Source organism: Notechis scutatus, chromosome Z (genome assembly GCF_049901735.1).
Source record: "Notechis scutatus isolate UNSWTSFEM ecotype Mainland chromosome Z, rNotScu1.2, whole genome shotgun sequence".
Taxonomy (NCBI): domain Eukaryota; kingdom Metazoa; phylum Chordata; class Lepidosauria; order Squamata; family Elapidae; genus Notechis; species Notechis scutatus.
In genome coordinates this window covers 104,997,491-105,015,891 of record NC_142025.1, presented here as the reverse complement: position 1 = coordinate 105,015,891, position 18,401 = coordinate 104,997,491, and the positions used below count along the sequence as shown (strand labels likewise).

Below are 18,401 nucleotides of genomic sequence, written 5' to 3'. Positions count from 1 at the left end.
TGATCTATATGGCGTTTCCAAAGTCTCCCATCATTAGTCTGTAGGCGGTAGGATCTGGGGCCAGTGGGTTGGGTAATAGTTGCAGGGACCCATAATGGGTCGCCTGAAAAGTTTTTAGCAAACACCAAGTCGCCTACCTTGAATTCGCGGCACTTCCCGCTGGATCCACAGGGTTTTTCTGGTGAATAAGAGGGATGGAGGCGGTCGAGGTGAGAGCGAAGTCTCCGCCCCATTAGCAGTTCGGCAGGCGTCTTATTCGTGATGCTGTGTGGGGTGATGTGTTGGAGCAGGAGTATTCGGTTGAGCTTGTCGTCGATGTCCCCATAGTCCATTTTATGTAGGGTTTTCTTGACGAACTGTACCATTCGCTCCGCCCTTCCGTTAGCCGCAGGGTGCGCTGGTGAGGTGAGCGCGTGGCGGATGCCCCAGTCCGCTAGATACTGTTCAAAAGCTAAGGCCATGAACTGGGGCCCGTTATCGGAAACTAAAACATTTGGTAACCCATGCATTGCGAATAATTTATTCAGTTTATTAATGACTGACTCTGTTGTGGTTGTCTTCATCTTTTGGATTTTGAGCCAGTTTGAATAGGCGTCAACTGTTAATAAAAACGTGTGTCCTTTGGTGGGTCCCGCAAAATCAACGTGGATACGGGACCACGGACCTCGAGGGGTTTCCCACTCGGTTGGCGTCGCTTTAGGTGGGGCGTTGCTAACGTCTTGGCACTTCTGGCACGTGGTTACCCAGGCTGCAATTTGTTTATCAATGCCCGGCCACCATGCGTAGCTTCGTGTGAGCGCCTTCATGCGCACGATGCCCGGATGTCCCTCGTGTAATACTTTTAAAACAGTCTGTTGTAGCCTCTCTGGGACGACTACTCTATCGGCAGACAGAGCTTTTCTCCCAGAGAGATTGCGTTCTCTGGGGGGAGAACGCAACCTCTCTGGGAGAAAAGCTCTGTCTGCCGATTCTTGAATGGTGTGAAATTGTCGTGGATTTGGTCGGCTGGCCATCCTCGTTTGACCCAGCTGAGGACCCGTGCCAGGACAGCATCCCGTTTTGTCTCGATCGTGATGTCTCTCGCTGTTAGTGGCGGCGAGTGCAGCGTTTCGATTTGGAGCATCGTGAGGGTTGGAGCTGGGTCGTCGACGGCTTCCGGAAGTGGAGAAATCGACTCAACGCATCAGCGTGGGGAATGGCTTTCCCTGGGCGATGTTGCAACACGTAATTGTAGGCAGCTAGGAACTCAGACCAACGAGTCATTCTTGGCGATAATATATAGGGGGTTGGCTTGTCCCCCACTATAATACCAAGCAATGGTTTGTGATCTGTAACTATCGTAAATGCTCGTCCATAGATGTACTCGTGAAAGCGCTTCACAGCAGACACAACAGCAAGGGCCTCCTTATCGAGTTGGCTATAGTTCCTTTCGGCCTTTGATAATGTTCGTGAGAAAAAACGCAATAGGTGCTTCGTTTCCGTTTGGTAGTACATGGCTTAAGATTGCTCCCACTCCAAACGGTGAAGCGTCGCAAGTAATAGTTAAGGGTAAAGTCTCGTTGTACTGCATCAAAACAGCGGGAGGTTAGCAAGTCTTTCACTTGTTGGAAGGTGCGTTCCTCTCGGCGTCCCCAGACCCAGGTAGCTCTTTATCAAGAAGTCTGTGTAAGGGCTCCGCTACAGTCGCTTCTGGGGCAAGAAAATGTTGTAGAAGTTAATGAGCCCCAGAAAGGCTTGGAGGTCTGTTCTATTCTTGGGCGTTGGGGCGTTTTTAATCGCTTTTAGCTTGTTATCAGTGGGGTGGATTCCTTGACTATCGAGAAGGTATCCCAGGAACTCTACCCTCTCGGTACACAGTTGACATTTTTTTTTTTAACTTTCAGGCCAGGCGTCTTTAAATTTCTTTAGAACCCTTCTGAGACGCTTTTCTAATATGTCTCTATTTGGGGCGGCGATTAACACATCATCAAAATATGGTACGACCCCTTTTATGCCTTGTAAGAGTCTCTCCATTAAACTTTGAAAAATTCCCGGAGCTACGCTCACTCCGAATTGGAGTCTATTGCATTTAAAAGCACCTCTATGCGTAACGATAGTTTGTGCTTCCTCAGTTTCCACATCAACGGGCAACTCTTGGTACGCTTGTGCCAAATCCAATTTAGCGAATATCTTCCCACCACCCAGGGAGTGGAGAAGGTGTTGAACCACCGGTACTGGGTAAGCACTTTGCTGAAGTGCGTGGTTCAAAGTGGCCCGATACTCCCCACAAATTCTTAACGATCCATCTGGTTTAATGGGTGTTACAATTGGGGTTTCCCAACGGGCGTGGTCGGTTGGTTCTAAAACGCCCTGGGCTATTAATTTATCGAGTTGCTCTTCGATCTTTGGTTTTAGTGCAAAAGGCACCCAACGAGGCTTAAGGCGGATGGGAGCTACTTCAGGGTTGAGGTTAAATGATATTGGGGTCCCCTTGTACTTGCCTAGTCTGTCTGAGAAAACGTCCTGGAATTCTTGGACGAGAGACTCCTCCCAGTCGTTGCTCTCAGCTCGGTGGACGCCGGCTACCATGATCCCGAGCGGGACGAACCATTGTAGGCCTAATAAGCTAGGCCGATCACGATCGACGACAGTCAGCGGTAGTGATGCAATATGGTTCTTGAAGGAGACTTGGACTTGGCTGGAACCGACGACCGGGATTCTGTTGCCCTGGTAATCCTTGAGTATGATCCTTTGGGGGCTGAGGTCCTGTCGACGGATGGCCGGGATTAGTTGCTTGAAGGTTTTCCAGGAAACCATTGAGAGGGACGACCCCGAGTCGACTTCCATCACGCAAGGTTGGTTCTCTATGGCGACCTTCACTCGGATCTTCCTTGCGTCTAAGGATGTAGCGTGGCCAATGGTAATGGTTTGGTGTGCCTCTTCCCGTCTCGTTGAAGAGGCAGGTGCTTTATTTCTGTAGGAGTGGTTGTTCCATTGGGGGTTCGGGTGGTTCCGATTCGCGGGTGTGAATCCCGAAGACTGGCTGCAGTTATTCTCCCTGCGCTTGGGACTGGACCCTCGCTTGCTTCTGCAGACCTTTGCAATGTGGCCTCTTTTTCCACAGGAACGGCAGAGTGCGTCGAGGAATTTGCAATCGGATCGTGGGTGGTTTGCCCCACAACTCGCGCATTGTCGTGGGAATCGTTGGGTTTGTTGGTCTCGTTCGGACCAGAGTCGGTTGACCTCTTCCTCATCACTTTCTGATGGGGATTCCAGGTCTTCATGATGCGCCGTTGTTGAGTGCCTCTCGGGGCGAGGCGAGGTGTCATTCGCGAGTTGGCGGAGCGGTGCGTTGGTGCGGTGCATTCGAGCGGCCGACTTCCTGGTTGCTTCTGCTGCAGTAGCGTCGATGGCATCGGCAAGATCGATGTCCCCTTTTGCCATGATCTTGCTTTGCACCGTCTGGTCATCTAATCCTAGAACTATGCGGTCTCGCAAAGCTTCTTCGAGGTTGGAAAACCCACAGAGGCCTCCCAAATTCGGAGGTCAGCGATGTAGTCTGCGTGACTTTCGCTTTTCTGTTGGTCCCTCTGGTAAAATTCATGTCTTCGAACAAGTGTGGGCACTGCGGGTGCATAGTGGGCCTTTAGGAGGGGAGCGAGGGCGTCCCAGTCCATTGATTTCACTTCAGCCGGTTTTGCATGTGATTTCGCCATTTTAAATACGGCCGGCCCGCAATGGGTCAGGAATATTGCTCGCTTTTGCCGGTTGTCGCGTCCCTTTAAGTTATTGGTCTCCAAAACATTTGGAACCGATCCATATATGAGTCCCAGTCTTTGTTTGCCGGGTCGAATGGAGCGGGTGGTGTAGCACCGCTGGCCATGTTGCCGTCGTTGGTGCGTGTTCAGCCACGTGCTCTGTTGGCGCTCTTTAGTGTTCAGTCAGCTCTGTCGTCTCTTGCATCCCACCCTCGTCGCCAGTGTTATATTCTGGGCATGGGTGCAAGTAATTGAGACGAGTCAGTGACTTAGTGAACTTCAACTCTTTATTAAGAATCAGAAACAGAGAGCCAAAACTCTTGGCAGCAGTAGCCCTTTTATAACTGACCTGTTAACCAATGACCTGTGTCCACATGCTTAACTTTTGCCCAATGAAAGATGTTAAACTAATAGCCAATCAGGTTGCTCCGTGAGGACCAATCCCAGCTCGCTATCTAAGGGCCAATCCAAAGTGCAGGATTTCAAGCCTGCTTAACATAATGTCAATAAGTTTTATTAAATGGTTTTTTGTTAGTTCATAACAGGCTACTTGCTCCACTTGGTCTCCATTGATAAGCAAGGGCTGGATGTCTGATCTATTCCTTCTATAGTCCACTAAACCTCCTTAGTCTCACTGGTGTTAAGGACCAAGTTATTGTCTCCACCCCACGAAAGCAATCCGTCCACCTCATCTCGATAGGCAGACTCATCCCTCCATCCCCAGATTCATTTGATAAATTGGTGTGTGAAATGAGCATCAATTCATTTGGAAAATAGGACCATTTCTTTTAAAAAATAATATTTTCCTGTATATAATTTGTCATGTATCCTTCTGACATTACCTATATAACAGTTTTCTCTATTATGAATAATAATTAGATATGAGAAACTAAAAAAATTGGCAATTTCAACATCACTGCTTATGTTGAAGGTCAGCTGTTATAAAACATATACAGAATTCCTCAATGTTCCATAAAAACAAAATTAAAACATTTATTTTATAAAACAATGAGTTCTACGTAGAATAGTTTAGAGCAATGGTTCCAGGCTTTAGATGATTTGGACATCGGGAAGTAATAATTTTTTGCTTGAGACTTGAGTTGTGCATTAATATTTTAAAATATGTAAATGCATATAAATTAATTTTCCCCAATCTTACTCCTGGAAATCTGGCATCCAGGAGTCTGAAAGAGCATACAGGTATCCTTGGCTTACAACAATTCATTTAGTGACCATTTTAAGTTTCAACGGCACTGAAAAACTAACATGACCATTTTTCATATGACCACTGCAGCATCCCCATGGTTACATGATCAAAATTCAGACACTTGGCAACTGTCTCATATTTATGACAGTTAGTGCCCTGGGATCATGTGATTCCTTTGTCACCTGACAAGCAAAGTCAATGGGGAAGGCAGATTTACTTAACCATGCTACTAACTTAATAACTGCAGTGGTTCACTTAATAACTGTGAAAAGAAAGGTCATAAAATGGGGCAAAACTCACTTTAAAATGTCTAACTTTGCAAATAAATTTTAAGTTTAATTGTGATTGTAAGTCAAGGACTATGCTATCTGCATTCTGTTCTCTTTCTGGACGGCAACATAATTTCTCATAGCAGAAAAAAAAATTAAATTACTTCTTGTTGTTATGGTACCCCAGAATGTCTCATGCATGGGACTGTATTTTGAGGGGACAAGATATAACTCTTATATATACATAAATAATTTCTTTAAGGCGTGTGTTCGGTTCTTATCTTAAGAAGTTGATGTTATCTCAAAATTAGAATGAGTTTTTAAAAAGTTTGATGAAGGAATATGAGGTGATAGCCTCCATTCTTTCTTGCGGCTGCATTTTCCAAACCTCCGCGTGTGGCTTCTTCGCTTTTTTCATTTCCAGTTCAACAGCTTCTATGGGAATCTGGCATGGCTTTGTGGTTGGCAGGAAGAGGGTTAAAACCATCGAGTTGGAGCTGTCAAGCAAAGCGGAGGCGGGGGACAGGATAGATTCGAGGGGTGCTTTCCTGTTTGAACCCGCCACTGCCTACACACAGGCACGGGAGTGGCTCTTTCGTTACCAGGCCTGCATAGCGAAGGCGTGCAAAACCCGCTTGGATTCCTGCAGGGAGAATGAATCGGTGAGATTCCTCAGACAGATCCAGTGGTGTGGAGACCGATTTATGGGGACAAGGACGGGAGCCCGTAACTCAAAAACATCCATTTCTGGGAGAACGCCTGCAAGAAGGGCAGCTTCATCCACCCCACCCACCGCCTCCATTCACACTCTTCGTCTCCCAGAGTAGTTCGCAGCCGGGATGATCTGCTGTAGAAAATCCTATCTATATTTCTCTTAGGGCTCCCCCACCCCCTTTTATTTTATCTATTTCTGCGACAGAAGTATGATTGATATTGAGCATGATCCATTACTGTACTGTGTAGTGTAATGGACAGTGTTGGCTGTTACCTATTTCGTCTAGGTTGTAGCTATAAAGCATACAGTACCTAGAATATACAAATACTTTATTTCTTTGTAAGGATGTCAGCGTTGTTCATAGAAATGTTTGATTTATTTCTCCCAAGTCTTTTCTCATTAGCCTTTAAAATTTAATTTACATTATAACGTTTATTTATTTGCATATCAAACCTTTATTAATTTTATAAGTAATTCAAGAAGGAGGACACCCCCTCGTCCTATTTTCCCCACAATAACAAACCTATGAGGTGAATTGGACTAAGACAGAGTGACTGCCTCAAAGTCACTCAGCTGGCCTTCATGCTAAGACAAGACTAAAATCAAGAGTTCCCCAGTTTCTGGCCTGTGTCTGAACCACTAAATAAAAGGTATTGAGAAATGCCTCTATTTATTTATGTAACTCCTTATAAAGAGAAGGAAAGTACTGAAATCAGACCAGGACTGTTTGTCTAAGCAATAATACTGAATGTACTGAATGTGCACATGTTTCTATTTGAAAACTTTGAAAAGTAGAACAAAAATATGTTGAACTTCTAATATCTCTAACAATACTGTATCATGTCAGAATAAAAAAAAAATCAGTAGAAATATAACTATCAAACAAAGTGGTGCCAAATTAATCGTAATGGTGCAATATTCCAGAGGCTAGTATTGCAGATGTTTAATAGAACATAATTTTCAATATATTTTCATAAGAAATTCAATATACCTTTCTAAAAGAAGTACATTTCCAACACAACACATAATAATAAATTTTTGCTGTTCTAAAATTTTGATTGAATCATGCTGGCAATATGCCTTCGGAAGTAATTCCTAATTTCCTCCATTTAAAATGCAGAATTTAATTATAGTAATCACTTTTAGAACTAATTTGGTTTTAGAAATATACTAATGCAATCAGCTGCTCCTATTAATCAAATTTTTATACTCTCAGCCAACTAAGTACTTTTTTTCTTTTTTCCCTCCTAGGAAAAATTTCATAGAACTATAAGTTTTCTTTTTAAAAAAAGCCCATTCAATTATTCAGAGGATTTTATTTTCAGATGGAATCGAAAACTATTTGGCATATCAGACTACCTGAGTTATAACTCCAAACATCTATTGGTCATGTTGCTGGGAACAGCTTTTTGCAAATTGGACTACAAGTACCTTACCCTTGCTGTCAGACAAGTATGTTAAGGACAGTAGCCTATAGAAATGATCCAGAAGAGGTTGGCATATGACTTTCATGCAGCCATAGTCTTGTTTATTTTGTGTATATTTAAATAATACACTAATTTGGAAAATACACTATTTTAAAAGAAGAAAAGTTAGTTGAATGAAAGATGAACCACTTCAGATTAATACATCTAAATTTCACTGCCTTGGCTCCAGACGTAGTCATGCTTAGAATAAAATTATTAAACTCAAGAGGACACCCCAGCCACAGACCCCAGCCACAGATCCCACTGATTTCAGCGAGCCTACTCTTGGCATAACTAAATCTGGATCCAATCAGTAAAAACAAATAATCGGGACCATTTATATTGATATTAATCATCATTTTTTAAAATTTACAGAACTTTCATCCTCAAAGAGAATATTCTGAACAAATAGAACCACTACAATATATTAAAAAAAAGAAAAGATAATGTCTGGATTGTGAATATGTGAATTACAGAGAAGATATGAATAGAATATATATTTCATATATCCATTCATATATTGTTTCTTTTTCACCCAAGTTACTCAGATTTTGTCAGGAGTTGTGTCTTCTTTCTTTTTCTTTCTCTTTTTCTAAAATTTTGCTTTTCTCCCCAGCAGGTTCTGAAGGCAAAGTTATATCCCAGGATCTCAGAGATGTTTATCAAGATTTAGAAGAAAGCAAAAATAAAAAAAAATTATAACCACTAACTCAGTTCAAAGATTGGAGGAGTTTTTGAGGTAGACTACTTTAGCCTCTTGCTAGAGCAGCTGGCCTGAAGAGTTTCAAGACGGTCTTCTTTTTCCTGCCACTACCACTCTTGCCAGACTGGCAACCATGGGGGAAAAGTCCCATACTTGCCCTTACTGTGGGAAAGGTTTCCGGCGAAACTCACACCTTACTCGGCATTTGGCTACCCACTCTGGATTGCAGCGCCCTTTAGGTGGGAAACGTCTGGGACAGCAGGTACCAGAGGAAGACCGTCCCTTCAGCTGCAGTTACTGTGGGAAGACTTTTGCCCGCAGTGCCCACCTGGCTCGGCATCAGGAAACTCATTCTGGGGAGCGACCCTACAAGTGCACCTACTGTGGCAAAGCCTTTGGGCGCAATTCCCACCTGACCCGCCACCATAGCACTCATACTGGAGAGCGCCCCTATGAATGTGGTGTCTGCGGCAAAGCTTTCACCCGCAGTGCTCATGTCACTCGCCACCAAGGAACTCACACTGGAGAACGTCCTTTCCGCTGCACGCGTTGTGGAAAATGCTTCACCCGCAGTGCCCATCTCCAGCGCCATCAGGGCATCCACAGTGGGGACAAGCCCTTCTCATGCAGAGACTGTGGAAAGGGGTTCACCCGTTATGCACATCTTGAGCGTCACCGTGCTACCCATTCAGGAGAGAAACCCTTTAAATGTGCCAGCTGTGGTAAAGGGTTTGGGGCTGCCTCTCACCTTGTAAGACACCAGAAAACTCATAAAGTTTAACGGCTGGGTTTGTGCCTGCTACCATCCAACAAGTATGAGAATTGGCCAGTATGAAGTACTTGGGCTTATCCTTTGACTTTATATCTCTTTTCTCCATTCTAAAATCTACTTTTAGAAGGAACTGAGTTCAACCCATTCAATAATATTTACACCTGGCCTGCAGACAAATTGAGGTACTTTGAGCTTTTGCCGCTTCAGTTCAGCAGCACCTACCCATAGCAAAAACAAAAAACAATTTTAGATGGTAAAACAGCAAACTATTCTAATTTTTTTTCCTTTGGGAAAAAGAAATCTTAGAGATGCCAGTCATTTGTGGTTTTGTGTGTGCTTTTACTCAGTTACATAAATAAATGCTGTATTTAACTCCATCTTTTCTGGTAAGAAAGATGCCGGACTTATGCATTTATGACTCTCAGACAGGTGTTTCAAAATCCCCTGCCTTGTCATCCAGCATTATCTACATTGCACAGTTATGATGAAACAATCTGAATCAACAGAAGCATCTTTTTGGCAATTCCCTTGAAATGTAATTGGATAAATTATTTCATCAGCTTTGGATTTTGAACCTGTGGCCTGATCATATTGTGTTAGAACAACGTGCCATGCTCACCGAAGAGACTAGCATTGGAATAGGGAGTCATTATGCCTGCATCTTAAGTTCTTCAGTAGCCTGTAGCAGCAGAAGGAAATTTTGTTGAATCTGAAGCCAATTCTAAAGATTTGTCTATCTCTTCCATGCCTCTCAAGACGTTGAGGCTTGATTTGCAATCATCTAACTACAAGTGGTGCCTGCAACACCACGTTGCAGCATAGTATATTCCTAGACCATGTAGCCATATCATCTTCCAGAGATAACTCAACTTATTTTTCTCTTCATTTGACCTGTTTCATTTAATAGCATGTTGGAACTCCTATTCATGCTCTGACATTGATTTTCTTTTTAATTTTATTTTTTTGAAGGGACAAAATTACTGCCTTTGGATTTTATTTCTAATTATTTTTCTATGTTTTTGCAAATTTTGGTATTGTGACATGCTGATAACTTGCCTCTTATTTCTCAGTAGCCCCATTTGGGTTACATAGCCATTATAAATGTACATGTTTTACCAGAAATACTGATAATTATTCATATCCAGTACTAGATATTTTTTGTGGGAGAAGTAAAGAATAGACCAAGACTTTTATCAAGTGAAACTGCAATGTGAAACTACAAAAATTTCAAGACTTTTCCGTTGGAGTATATAGTTTTTACATCTTACTTGTCTTGCATCTCCCAATCCTCCAACTTTAGAGAATCGGAACTATTTTTTCTTTTTTATAAATAATAATAATTGCTAGCAAAGTTACACTGATAAATTTTCTTGCCTAACAACAGTGTGTTCTAGTATCGGTAAATAAATTAGACTCAAATTCAACAAATCAAATTGTTGAAAAACCTACTTTAATTTTTTGTTTATTTAAACTCCCATTTTTAATGGAAAAGAAAATTTTAAATAATTGCTGTCTCAACAGAAAGGGAACTGTAGAAGAAATGTATGGAGACAGCTGGAACCTTTAGCAGAAATTTAAAGTATAACTCTGAATGTCCTACTGTTCTGAAGTGCATCAGAAGACTAGAAGAGGCAGCAGGTAGTTTTTTTATCTGGAATTCCAGATAAACTATGGTTATCCAAACTTGCTAAGCTATCACAGCAATTTATTGTCTATTGCTGATTTCCGTCTGCCTCTTGATATGTGGTTCTTTGTGGTTGTGGGATTCCCAGAATGTTTAAAAGCTCTGATCATGCAAGAACCTGATGATTTTCTTACATCAAGGATGCTTGTACAGAGTGCTGACTATGCCAATGATTTGAGTTATACATGGCATTTGGATCCGTAAACAGCTATAGGCAACTTGTATGGACTGGTAATAACTTGGGCTGCTTGAAACCAGAAAAATTCAGCAGTAAGACTGAAGTTATGCAGCGAAACTGTCAAAAAGGATTTCCAAAAAAGAAACAGACAAATAATAGATGGGAATAATTAGAAATAAGAACTAATCACAACTTGCAAAATATACATGATTTTACTTGATTGCCAAATAAGCAGGGCTTTTAGCCTAAGTGAATTATATTTGAAGGAGCCTTATACAAGATATGGTCAGCTATTCTGAATTCATTTTAGTTACCAGATGGAGGAACCATTTCCTGTATATTCCAGCACTTCTTTGATGATTATCTTGCTCCAGCATTAGAAAAAAACATTTTTGAACATTTTAATCAAGGATTAACTGTGATTGCCATGCTATTGCAAATCTTTGTTTTCAACTTAAATTCCATATACACTGCATTAATTCTGTAATACACCAGCTCTTTCTTCCAGAATATGAAAAGCAAATGGCAGTACGTTTTCTTTAACTTTCTATGATTTGAAAGCTGCATTAAGTTGGACATTTGTTTTTCTTTCTCTCAAGTTGATAGAACAGACACTACTTTATTTGCATAGTATTGTGTGTTGTAAAAATGTGTGATCATTGGTTGCTTTTTAGCATTCCAGGAGGCAGCAGTTGCTGAACTGTTCTTGAGATATTCTCAAGAACTTAACTAAGACAGGGAAACACTTTCTCTCGCATTGGTGGGGAATACCCCAAAGATGCGTTTTCAAGAGGCAACTGGACTTTCTTGTTTTTCTTTGAAGATATTTTTGCTTCTCATCCAAGAAGCTTCTTGAGCTTTGGGGGGAATATTTGTTTTGCTAAAGTTGGGGCTGGTCAATTTAAAGAATATAAGTCAAGAATTTCCAGTCTTGCTCTAGTAAATGACAATGATATTTTTTTCCAAATTGGGATTCAAATTATTTTATTGTTGATAGCTCCTATTAAGCTACTGTAATATGCCTGGATTCACATATTGCAGTAAGTCATTATAGCTCTTTTGTTTATTCGGGAGAGATAAACATGTTGCATGAAGCCAACCATTGTCATTTGTAAATTATAGTTTATAGTGTAATATGTGCAAATTGTCAGGTATAGTTCAGTAAAGCATCATTAAACAACCATGACGTAATGGAGTTTGTGAGGCTAGCCATTGCCTTCCATTAAACATTGAGCTTATGAATGGAGTAGAAAGTTACTTACATGTAATTCAATCTGATCATAGGCAACTTTTTATCCTCTCCATTTTATTCATTCTAGAACTGCATAGAAGAATCCAAATCTCTATCTGTCAAAATGTGACTGTGTGCAGTTTGTGTTTTAGAACCTTAACATCTAGGGCAAGTTTGTCACAGCTATCTTAAATTCCATGGCTTTCAGTGGCACTAAAATCCCAATCAGATATTCTTCAAATAATGTTGGTTTATACTTATGTAATCCTCCAGCTTGCAAAGATTATACAGGCTAAAAGACTCAGCACTCCTGAAGGATATTTACTGAGAATAACTGAACTGGAAAAACTTTTGACAGATTGACTACTATCATTATTCCATTAAACCCTTTTCCTGATATAGCTTAGCCATGCCCCATATTATGGATGCAGATTTCTGCTAAAAAAATAACAACAGTTGTTAAAACTTTAGTCAGCATATTGATGGCACAGAAGAGAAATGCAAGTAGTCTTCACTTAACAACCACAATTGGGACCAGCAATTTCATTATTAGGTAAGGCAGTCAAGTGAGATATTATGTCACTACAACTTTTGATTTTACTGCCAGCTTCTCCATTGACTGTATTTATCAGAAGTTACCTGTGAAGTGTGCAAATGGCGATCACATGACAGCAGGTTGTGACGGTTGTAAATGCCAACCGGTTGTGAGGCACCTGGATCTCAAAATGTGACTATGGGGATACTGCAATGGCCATAAGTAAAAGGACTGGTCATAAAGTTACTTCTTCATGCCATCATATAGCTAAACAGAGGAGTTGTTAAGTGAAATCAGTCTGTACTGTCATGCTGTTCCTTGAGTAAAAATGAAAATGCACCTATAAGGAAGAAAACCAATGCCATGCTCATCTCTTTGAAGGCAGAAAAAAACCAAATTGGAGAATAGAAGCACCAATGGGTTAATTGACTTTCTAAAAAGCAGCAGCCTGTTCATTCCCTAGTCTGTCCTAAACTATCTGTCTTGGGAAAAAAAATCTGATGAATCTTTCTTATACAATCAAGTTGTTTAATACTGAAAGGAGAAAGAGATAGGGGTTTTTAGTCTCAGCTGATATTGTGGAGATGTTTGCGGGAAAAAAGAAGACAGGAAGACATTGATCTGTTGTTTTATTAATCTGTCTTCTTTAAACATTTTTCATGTGTATACTGTGTTTTTCCTGTTCATAGTCGTATGAATGTCATATTTTAGAGAAAACAGAAAATAGTATTATTTCAAATAATAGGGGTATAATCTAGAGTAAACAATCAGCCAAGAACCAACTGATGTCAATGGAAATTAGAAATACAGATGAGAGGGCTACAGGGAGATATAATAGAAAGGAATGGGCTGAGTTGGTCACTTGATGATTTCCCCCTCCCCAAAATAAAAATAGAAAAATTTGGGTGGCAAAAGGTTATAAAATATTTTCTCTTTTGAAATGAGTGAAATAGAGGATTTATTCAGAGTGTAGTATGAATATTTTTATGTAAAAATGCACAAAATTGGAAGTTGATTATGTAATAGACTAGGATAAGCAACCTGATACTTTCAGATATTATTGGCAGATGTTGATGGAAATTGACAGCTAAAACGTCTGGAAAGCTCTTTTTACCCAAATGCATATCTATACTTTGAATACTGACATCTTTTTGGTAGAAGTCAAACCTTTTTAGTTAGGAATTATGAATTGTTTGCTGATATGCAGTGGTTTTGGTTTGCAAATAATCAGAAACAAATATTCTGCAACTGTTGATCTTTTGCATTGATTCTTCATGTGAGTTAGATATTTTGTACAAAAAAAGGAAAAGATTTCAAGAACTTTCATGTGATCTCTTGGAATCCAATAACTTCATGGAATTAGGGGTCTTGGCTCTGAATACATAAGCTTAAAATTTCTCAGTAACTTTCTTAAGCAATACAATTCCATGGCTTTAGTTATCAATGATACTTTTTATGTGTGTTTTTTAAAAAAGCAAATACATGAGAAAATATTGCATGGATTTCAGGTTTTCCCAAATTTTCAAATTTTATCTGGAAAGAAACAACTTTGTTTTTCTTCAATTTCAAATTTTTGGCAATATTACAAAACACTGGTACATATGTCATTCTGTCCAATATTTATATTTACACAGCATCCCAAGATTGGGTACTGAATTATAATAAATTTTCTGGATATGTATAATATCCTAAACTATGAAATAACGCAATAGGCTGGGTTCATACAATACATTAATGTTTTTGAAAATCCCATAATCAAACCAATGATCTGGTACAGCAGATTACATTTGGTCTCAGATTTATCTAATCAGTGACTGATCATATAAAATATATATGATAAATTGCAAACCAAAAGTGACATTCTAAAAGGCTCTATACAAAAAAAAATTCATAATATGTAACAATGTTGTAAGACTCATTTTTAGGGTTACACGCTTTTTTCCCAATTCTATAGTTTTAAACAAATGAGGTGAGTTTATGCTGCCTTCCAGCAAGATCTAAAAAAAAAAAAGCAAAGATTAATTCCCACTATCTGGCCATTGCTATTGCAGTAGATGTATGCTCACCTGTCAGGACTGTTCAAATTTTCCCTTGCAAATATCTGCTCTCAGTAATGGAGATGGGTCTTTCTCACTATCCTCATTATTCTAATTCTGTGCAACAGCTCCAGCTAGTTATAGTTAGTGATAACAATTCCCAACTAGAATAGCCAGCTATATATTGCCAGGAAAAAAAGAATACATCATCGAAAGAAAAGACACAGTCCTAGGTGATTAAAATTCAATACTGTAGGAATGCAGTGGATTCTCAGTGAAACAAAAGCTAATATGGTTGCACTAAATTACATATCACACTTCAGAGAGATGGACAACATATAAACTTAGTAAATTTAAAAAAAATGTATCAAGCTTTTCACCCAACAGTTCCTCAAGTTTGAAAGCTAGCAGTAGGGATTCAAAGAGACAAATGTTTGATAAAATGCTTTTATTACAGATACTAAAAGGGCAATAATAGAATAATCAATAACTGCCAGTTGCATACTACAAGCCATGTGTAAATGTAGTAATCCCGAATTTCAAACCCTACATCCAGCCTGAGAGCAGATTTTGTCTCAGTGGAAGGGATGGAATGCATCTGTTCATTGATGTTCATCCACTGATGCTATGGGCCTGTCTGATGTTGGGTCTTGACCTCTGATCTTGATGATTCTGGCTCTCACAATTGGCTTAGTTTTGGTTTGTAGCTTGATATATCTTGTAAAGCTCTAATTGTGATCTGTTCAATAAAATGTGGCTAAGCATACCATGTCTGAGCATAGTGTGTGACTGCAGTCAATGACTAAGTGACTTTTATGCCTACATCAGGATGTTGCCTTGGGAAAGTTCATCAGCAGCCTTCATGCTTAGATTGCTCTTCCTTCTGGATGGTTGTGATTAACCTGGACTTCTGAATAGAGTTGAGGAGGGACTCTTGTTTCCCTGTGTTTCTGAACTTAAATTTCCAGTATTGTTCAACTCAGTATAGTTTAAAGTGTTGGTAGGGTTTATTTATTTTTTAGAATAGTTGTATTTTGTAGCTCAAGCTTCTGGCCTCCTACAGTGCAGAATTGCCTCTGTAGCTTCACTTTAATCAGAAGATTTTCCATTTTAAAATAACTCTTCTATCCTTCAAATTTGGGATCTTTTTTAACCACCAAGTTTTGTTACATTTTAATATTAGTGTACTATCTAGTCTCTTTAAAATAAATATCAATGTATGTGTTCAGATTATAGTAATCCATACTTCCGAACAGGACAGGATACATAACATTCTCCTGGAAAACATCTATAAACTTGTTTATATGCTAATTGATCAACTATAATTGAACAACTAATTGATCCCATATCTGCCTGCTTTTCCTTAGACTTTTCCACTGAAATATTGTCACTTCCATGTGAACATTCTGTAGGTTCTTAAGAACTTTAATTATACTGTAACTCAGATATTTAGGGTGCAAATAGTTCCAAATGTAGACCTTGACGTATAAAAAATGTCTCGTAACAGGTGACAGACAAGAATCTGCTTAAATTACTGAAAACCCAACTGATGACCAAATTACATCCCATTAATGTTCTCTAACATACCTGGTGGATTTATATAGCAGTAAGTCAGAATTTGATTTTATCTCTTTTTTTTACCTAATGAACTGTGCTTTGCAACTTGTAGTTAATTGCTGAGTGTTGTATATGTACCCAGCCATTTTGGCTTATTCAGCTTACTGTGATTAAAAAAAACCATAGGCTTGCATGACTGTACTTTCCACTCCAATATATACCAATACACTTCATTGTTGTGCAGTTTAATGCATTGCATATAATATACTTTAGCATTTTTGAACCTAGTGTCTTTTTGGTATATTAGAGTGTAATTCTATTTCCTAACCAACATAGTTATGAGCTGTGTTGTCTGAGAGGGCTTAAAACGGTTAAAAGTCTATGTTTCTCAACTTTGGGAACTCTTAAGATGCAGGGGAAATCTGGGAGTTGAAGTCCACACTCTAAGATGTGTGGACTTCAACTCCCAGAATTCCCTTGCCAGCTGAAGTACAGTTTTAAGTTGCCAAGGTTGAGAAATACTGGTCTAAGACATTTAGAAGACCAATGAAATTAGGCTGTAGTCTCCTCAAATAAGATGAAATGCTGGTAATTACTAAAAGCATATGTATAGCCTAGACCATGTGACCGCTTATTTGCTAGTTACTAGTGGGCATATCTGCTGCAGCGAAGAGAGTTTTATCTTATGGGAAAATACAAGCATCTTCACTGCAGGAGAAGCAGTCACAAGGCAAACACTAGAGACATAACTGATCTCTTCTTCCTCTCTGTGGCCTGTGAAATACAGAGATGTATTTAAGGCCCATTCTATAGATGAAATGGAGAAGAGCCATAGAATGGATCAACTCAAACTGGGTAGCACAATCCAATTGTGAACATTCTATATTAAAAATAATCATGCACTTATGCAAACCTTTATGCATTTTAAAAGCCCAGCAGGAAAGAATACTTATCAATCTCTGCTAGATGTTTTGTTTTTCTATTTTTGTGTATGTGCTTTTGAAACAGCTAACACCATCTGCAATTTCTATCCATTCTGATTCTCCCTGACCCCATTATTGCTATATTCTGCTTTAGTGTAAACCAGATTTCATTCTGAAGGCATTGATTGACCAATATCCTGTTGTTTTTAGTTCTTATTTATATATTCTTTCAAGTTACTGATTCCTTTCCCATGGTAGTTATTTTCTTAAACCATGATAGTAAGGAACATACAACAGGAAAACTGAAGGCATAGGACAAAGGTCATTCTGGCATATTATAGGCTTGGGATAGCTGTTTTGGCTAGGAAGAAAAGTTTTGTTCATAATGTATGCTCTGAATGTAACCAGCTATGGTACATTTTGAGTAACCCATTGTTAATAAACCACTTTGTTTTTCTCACGATGGTTCCCATCCTAAACATATTTTTCTCAGATATTATTATTTTGATAGCATTGGCTTTCTAGCAAGCTTGATTTAAGACTAACTTTCAGCCGCAAGCTTACAATTTCATTATGGCTTTTGCTGTGTGCAAATGAAGTTGTGTTGTTGGTTTTTTGACTAAGGAATAGTAATGGAAAATGTGCTTTATTTGACATAAGATTGTCACAATGGGGAGAGAGAATTTGTTGGGGGACACACCTTCCCTATTCTCAATTGGGAACCAACCTGGGAGTAGTTTCACTAGGCCAGACTTTCCCAAGATGGTACCAGTTCAGTTAAAGCTGGAGAACACCAAGCCTGGAAAGATATACCCTCTGTGACTTTCTTCAACATTATAAATTCATTTTTGGCTTGCTGTGGCTTGGGTGCCATCTAGAAGATAAGAGTACATTTGTTTTGCTTGTACATTGCTTTGAGGCAGAATTAGACTTGGATTTATTTGGCAGACTGTTTGGATTGTTCATATTTTCTCTTTATTTGTAATAATGCCAAGGGATACAATTTAACAACAGTTTGTAAATGGTGTTGCAATTTACCAAAACTGATGTCTAGGTTTCCCAATACTTTAGTTTTCCTTATATTGCCTTTGGTATCTTTCTCTGTTTTCCTATTTTATTAATAATATCTGTCTTTTCTCTGTATGAAATAAATAATTTTTAAAGAGGTTCTGGAATGTCTTTTTTTAAAAATCTAATCTAGCTGTGATGACTATTTTTACAGGAATTGGGGATACTTCTAGATTTATTTAACGAAATATAAAACACAGCCATCCTTCATAGGTGGGTAAATAAGGAATAAATATTCTAGAACTGATATACATTTTCTTCATATTTTGACTCTGATACATGGAGCTGGTATTCAATAGATCTTGACATAGATGAACTTG

At 39.3% G+C, this 18,401-nt stretch overlaps 1 protein-coding gene and 1 long non-coding RNA gene across 5 annotated transcripts in view; both read left to right on the top strand.

The window, feature by feature from the left end:
- Nucleotides 1-18,179, top strand: part of LOC113424395 (uncharacterized) — a 49,147-nt gene extending 30,968 nt beyond the window's left edge. The window contains exons 1-3 of one of the 4 annotated variants that reach the window (XR_015745908.1): nt 5,729-5,875; nt 8,014-9,051; nt 10,391-18,179. Coding sequence is in view for 3 of the 4 variants with exons in the window: in XM_087946860.1 (XP_087802986.1) it covers nt 8,231-8,878 (648 nt within the window). In the remaining variant the exon portion in view is untranslated. Of the gene's footprint in view, nt 1-5,724; nt 5,876-8,010 lie in introns of those variants that run through there. The other 3 variants (XM_026686066.2, XM_026686065.2, XM_087946860.1) reach the window with 3 other exon arrangements.
- LOC148129044 (uncharacterized) overlaps nt 1-18,401 on the top strand; it is an 84,745-nt gene that overhangs the window by 26,352 nt on the left and 39,992 nt on the right. The window lies entirely within an intron of this gene.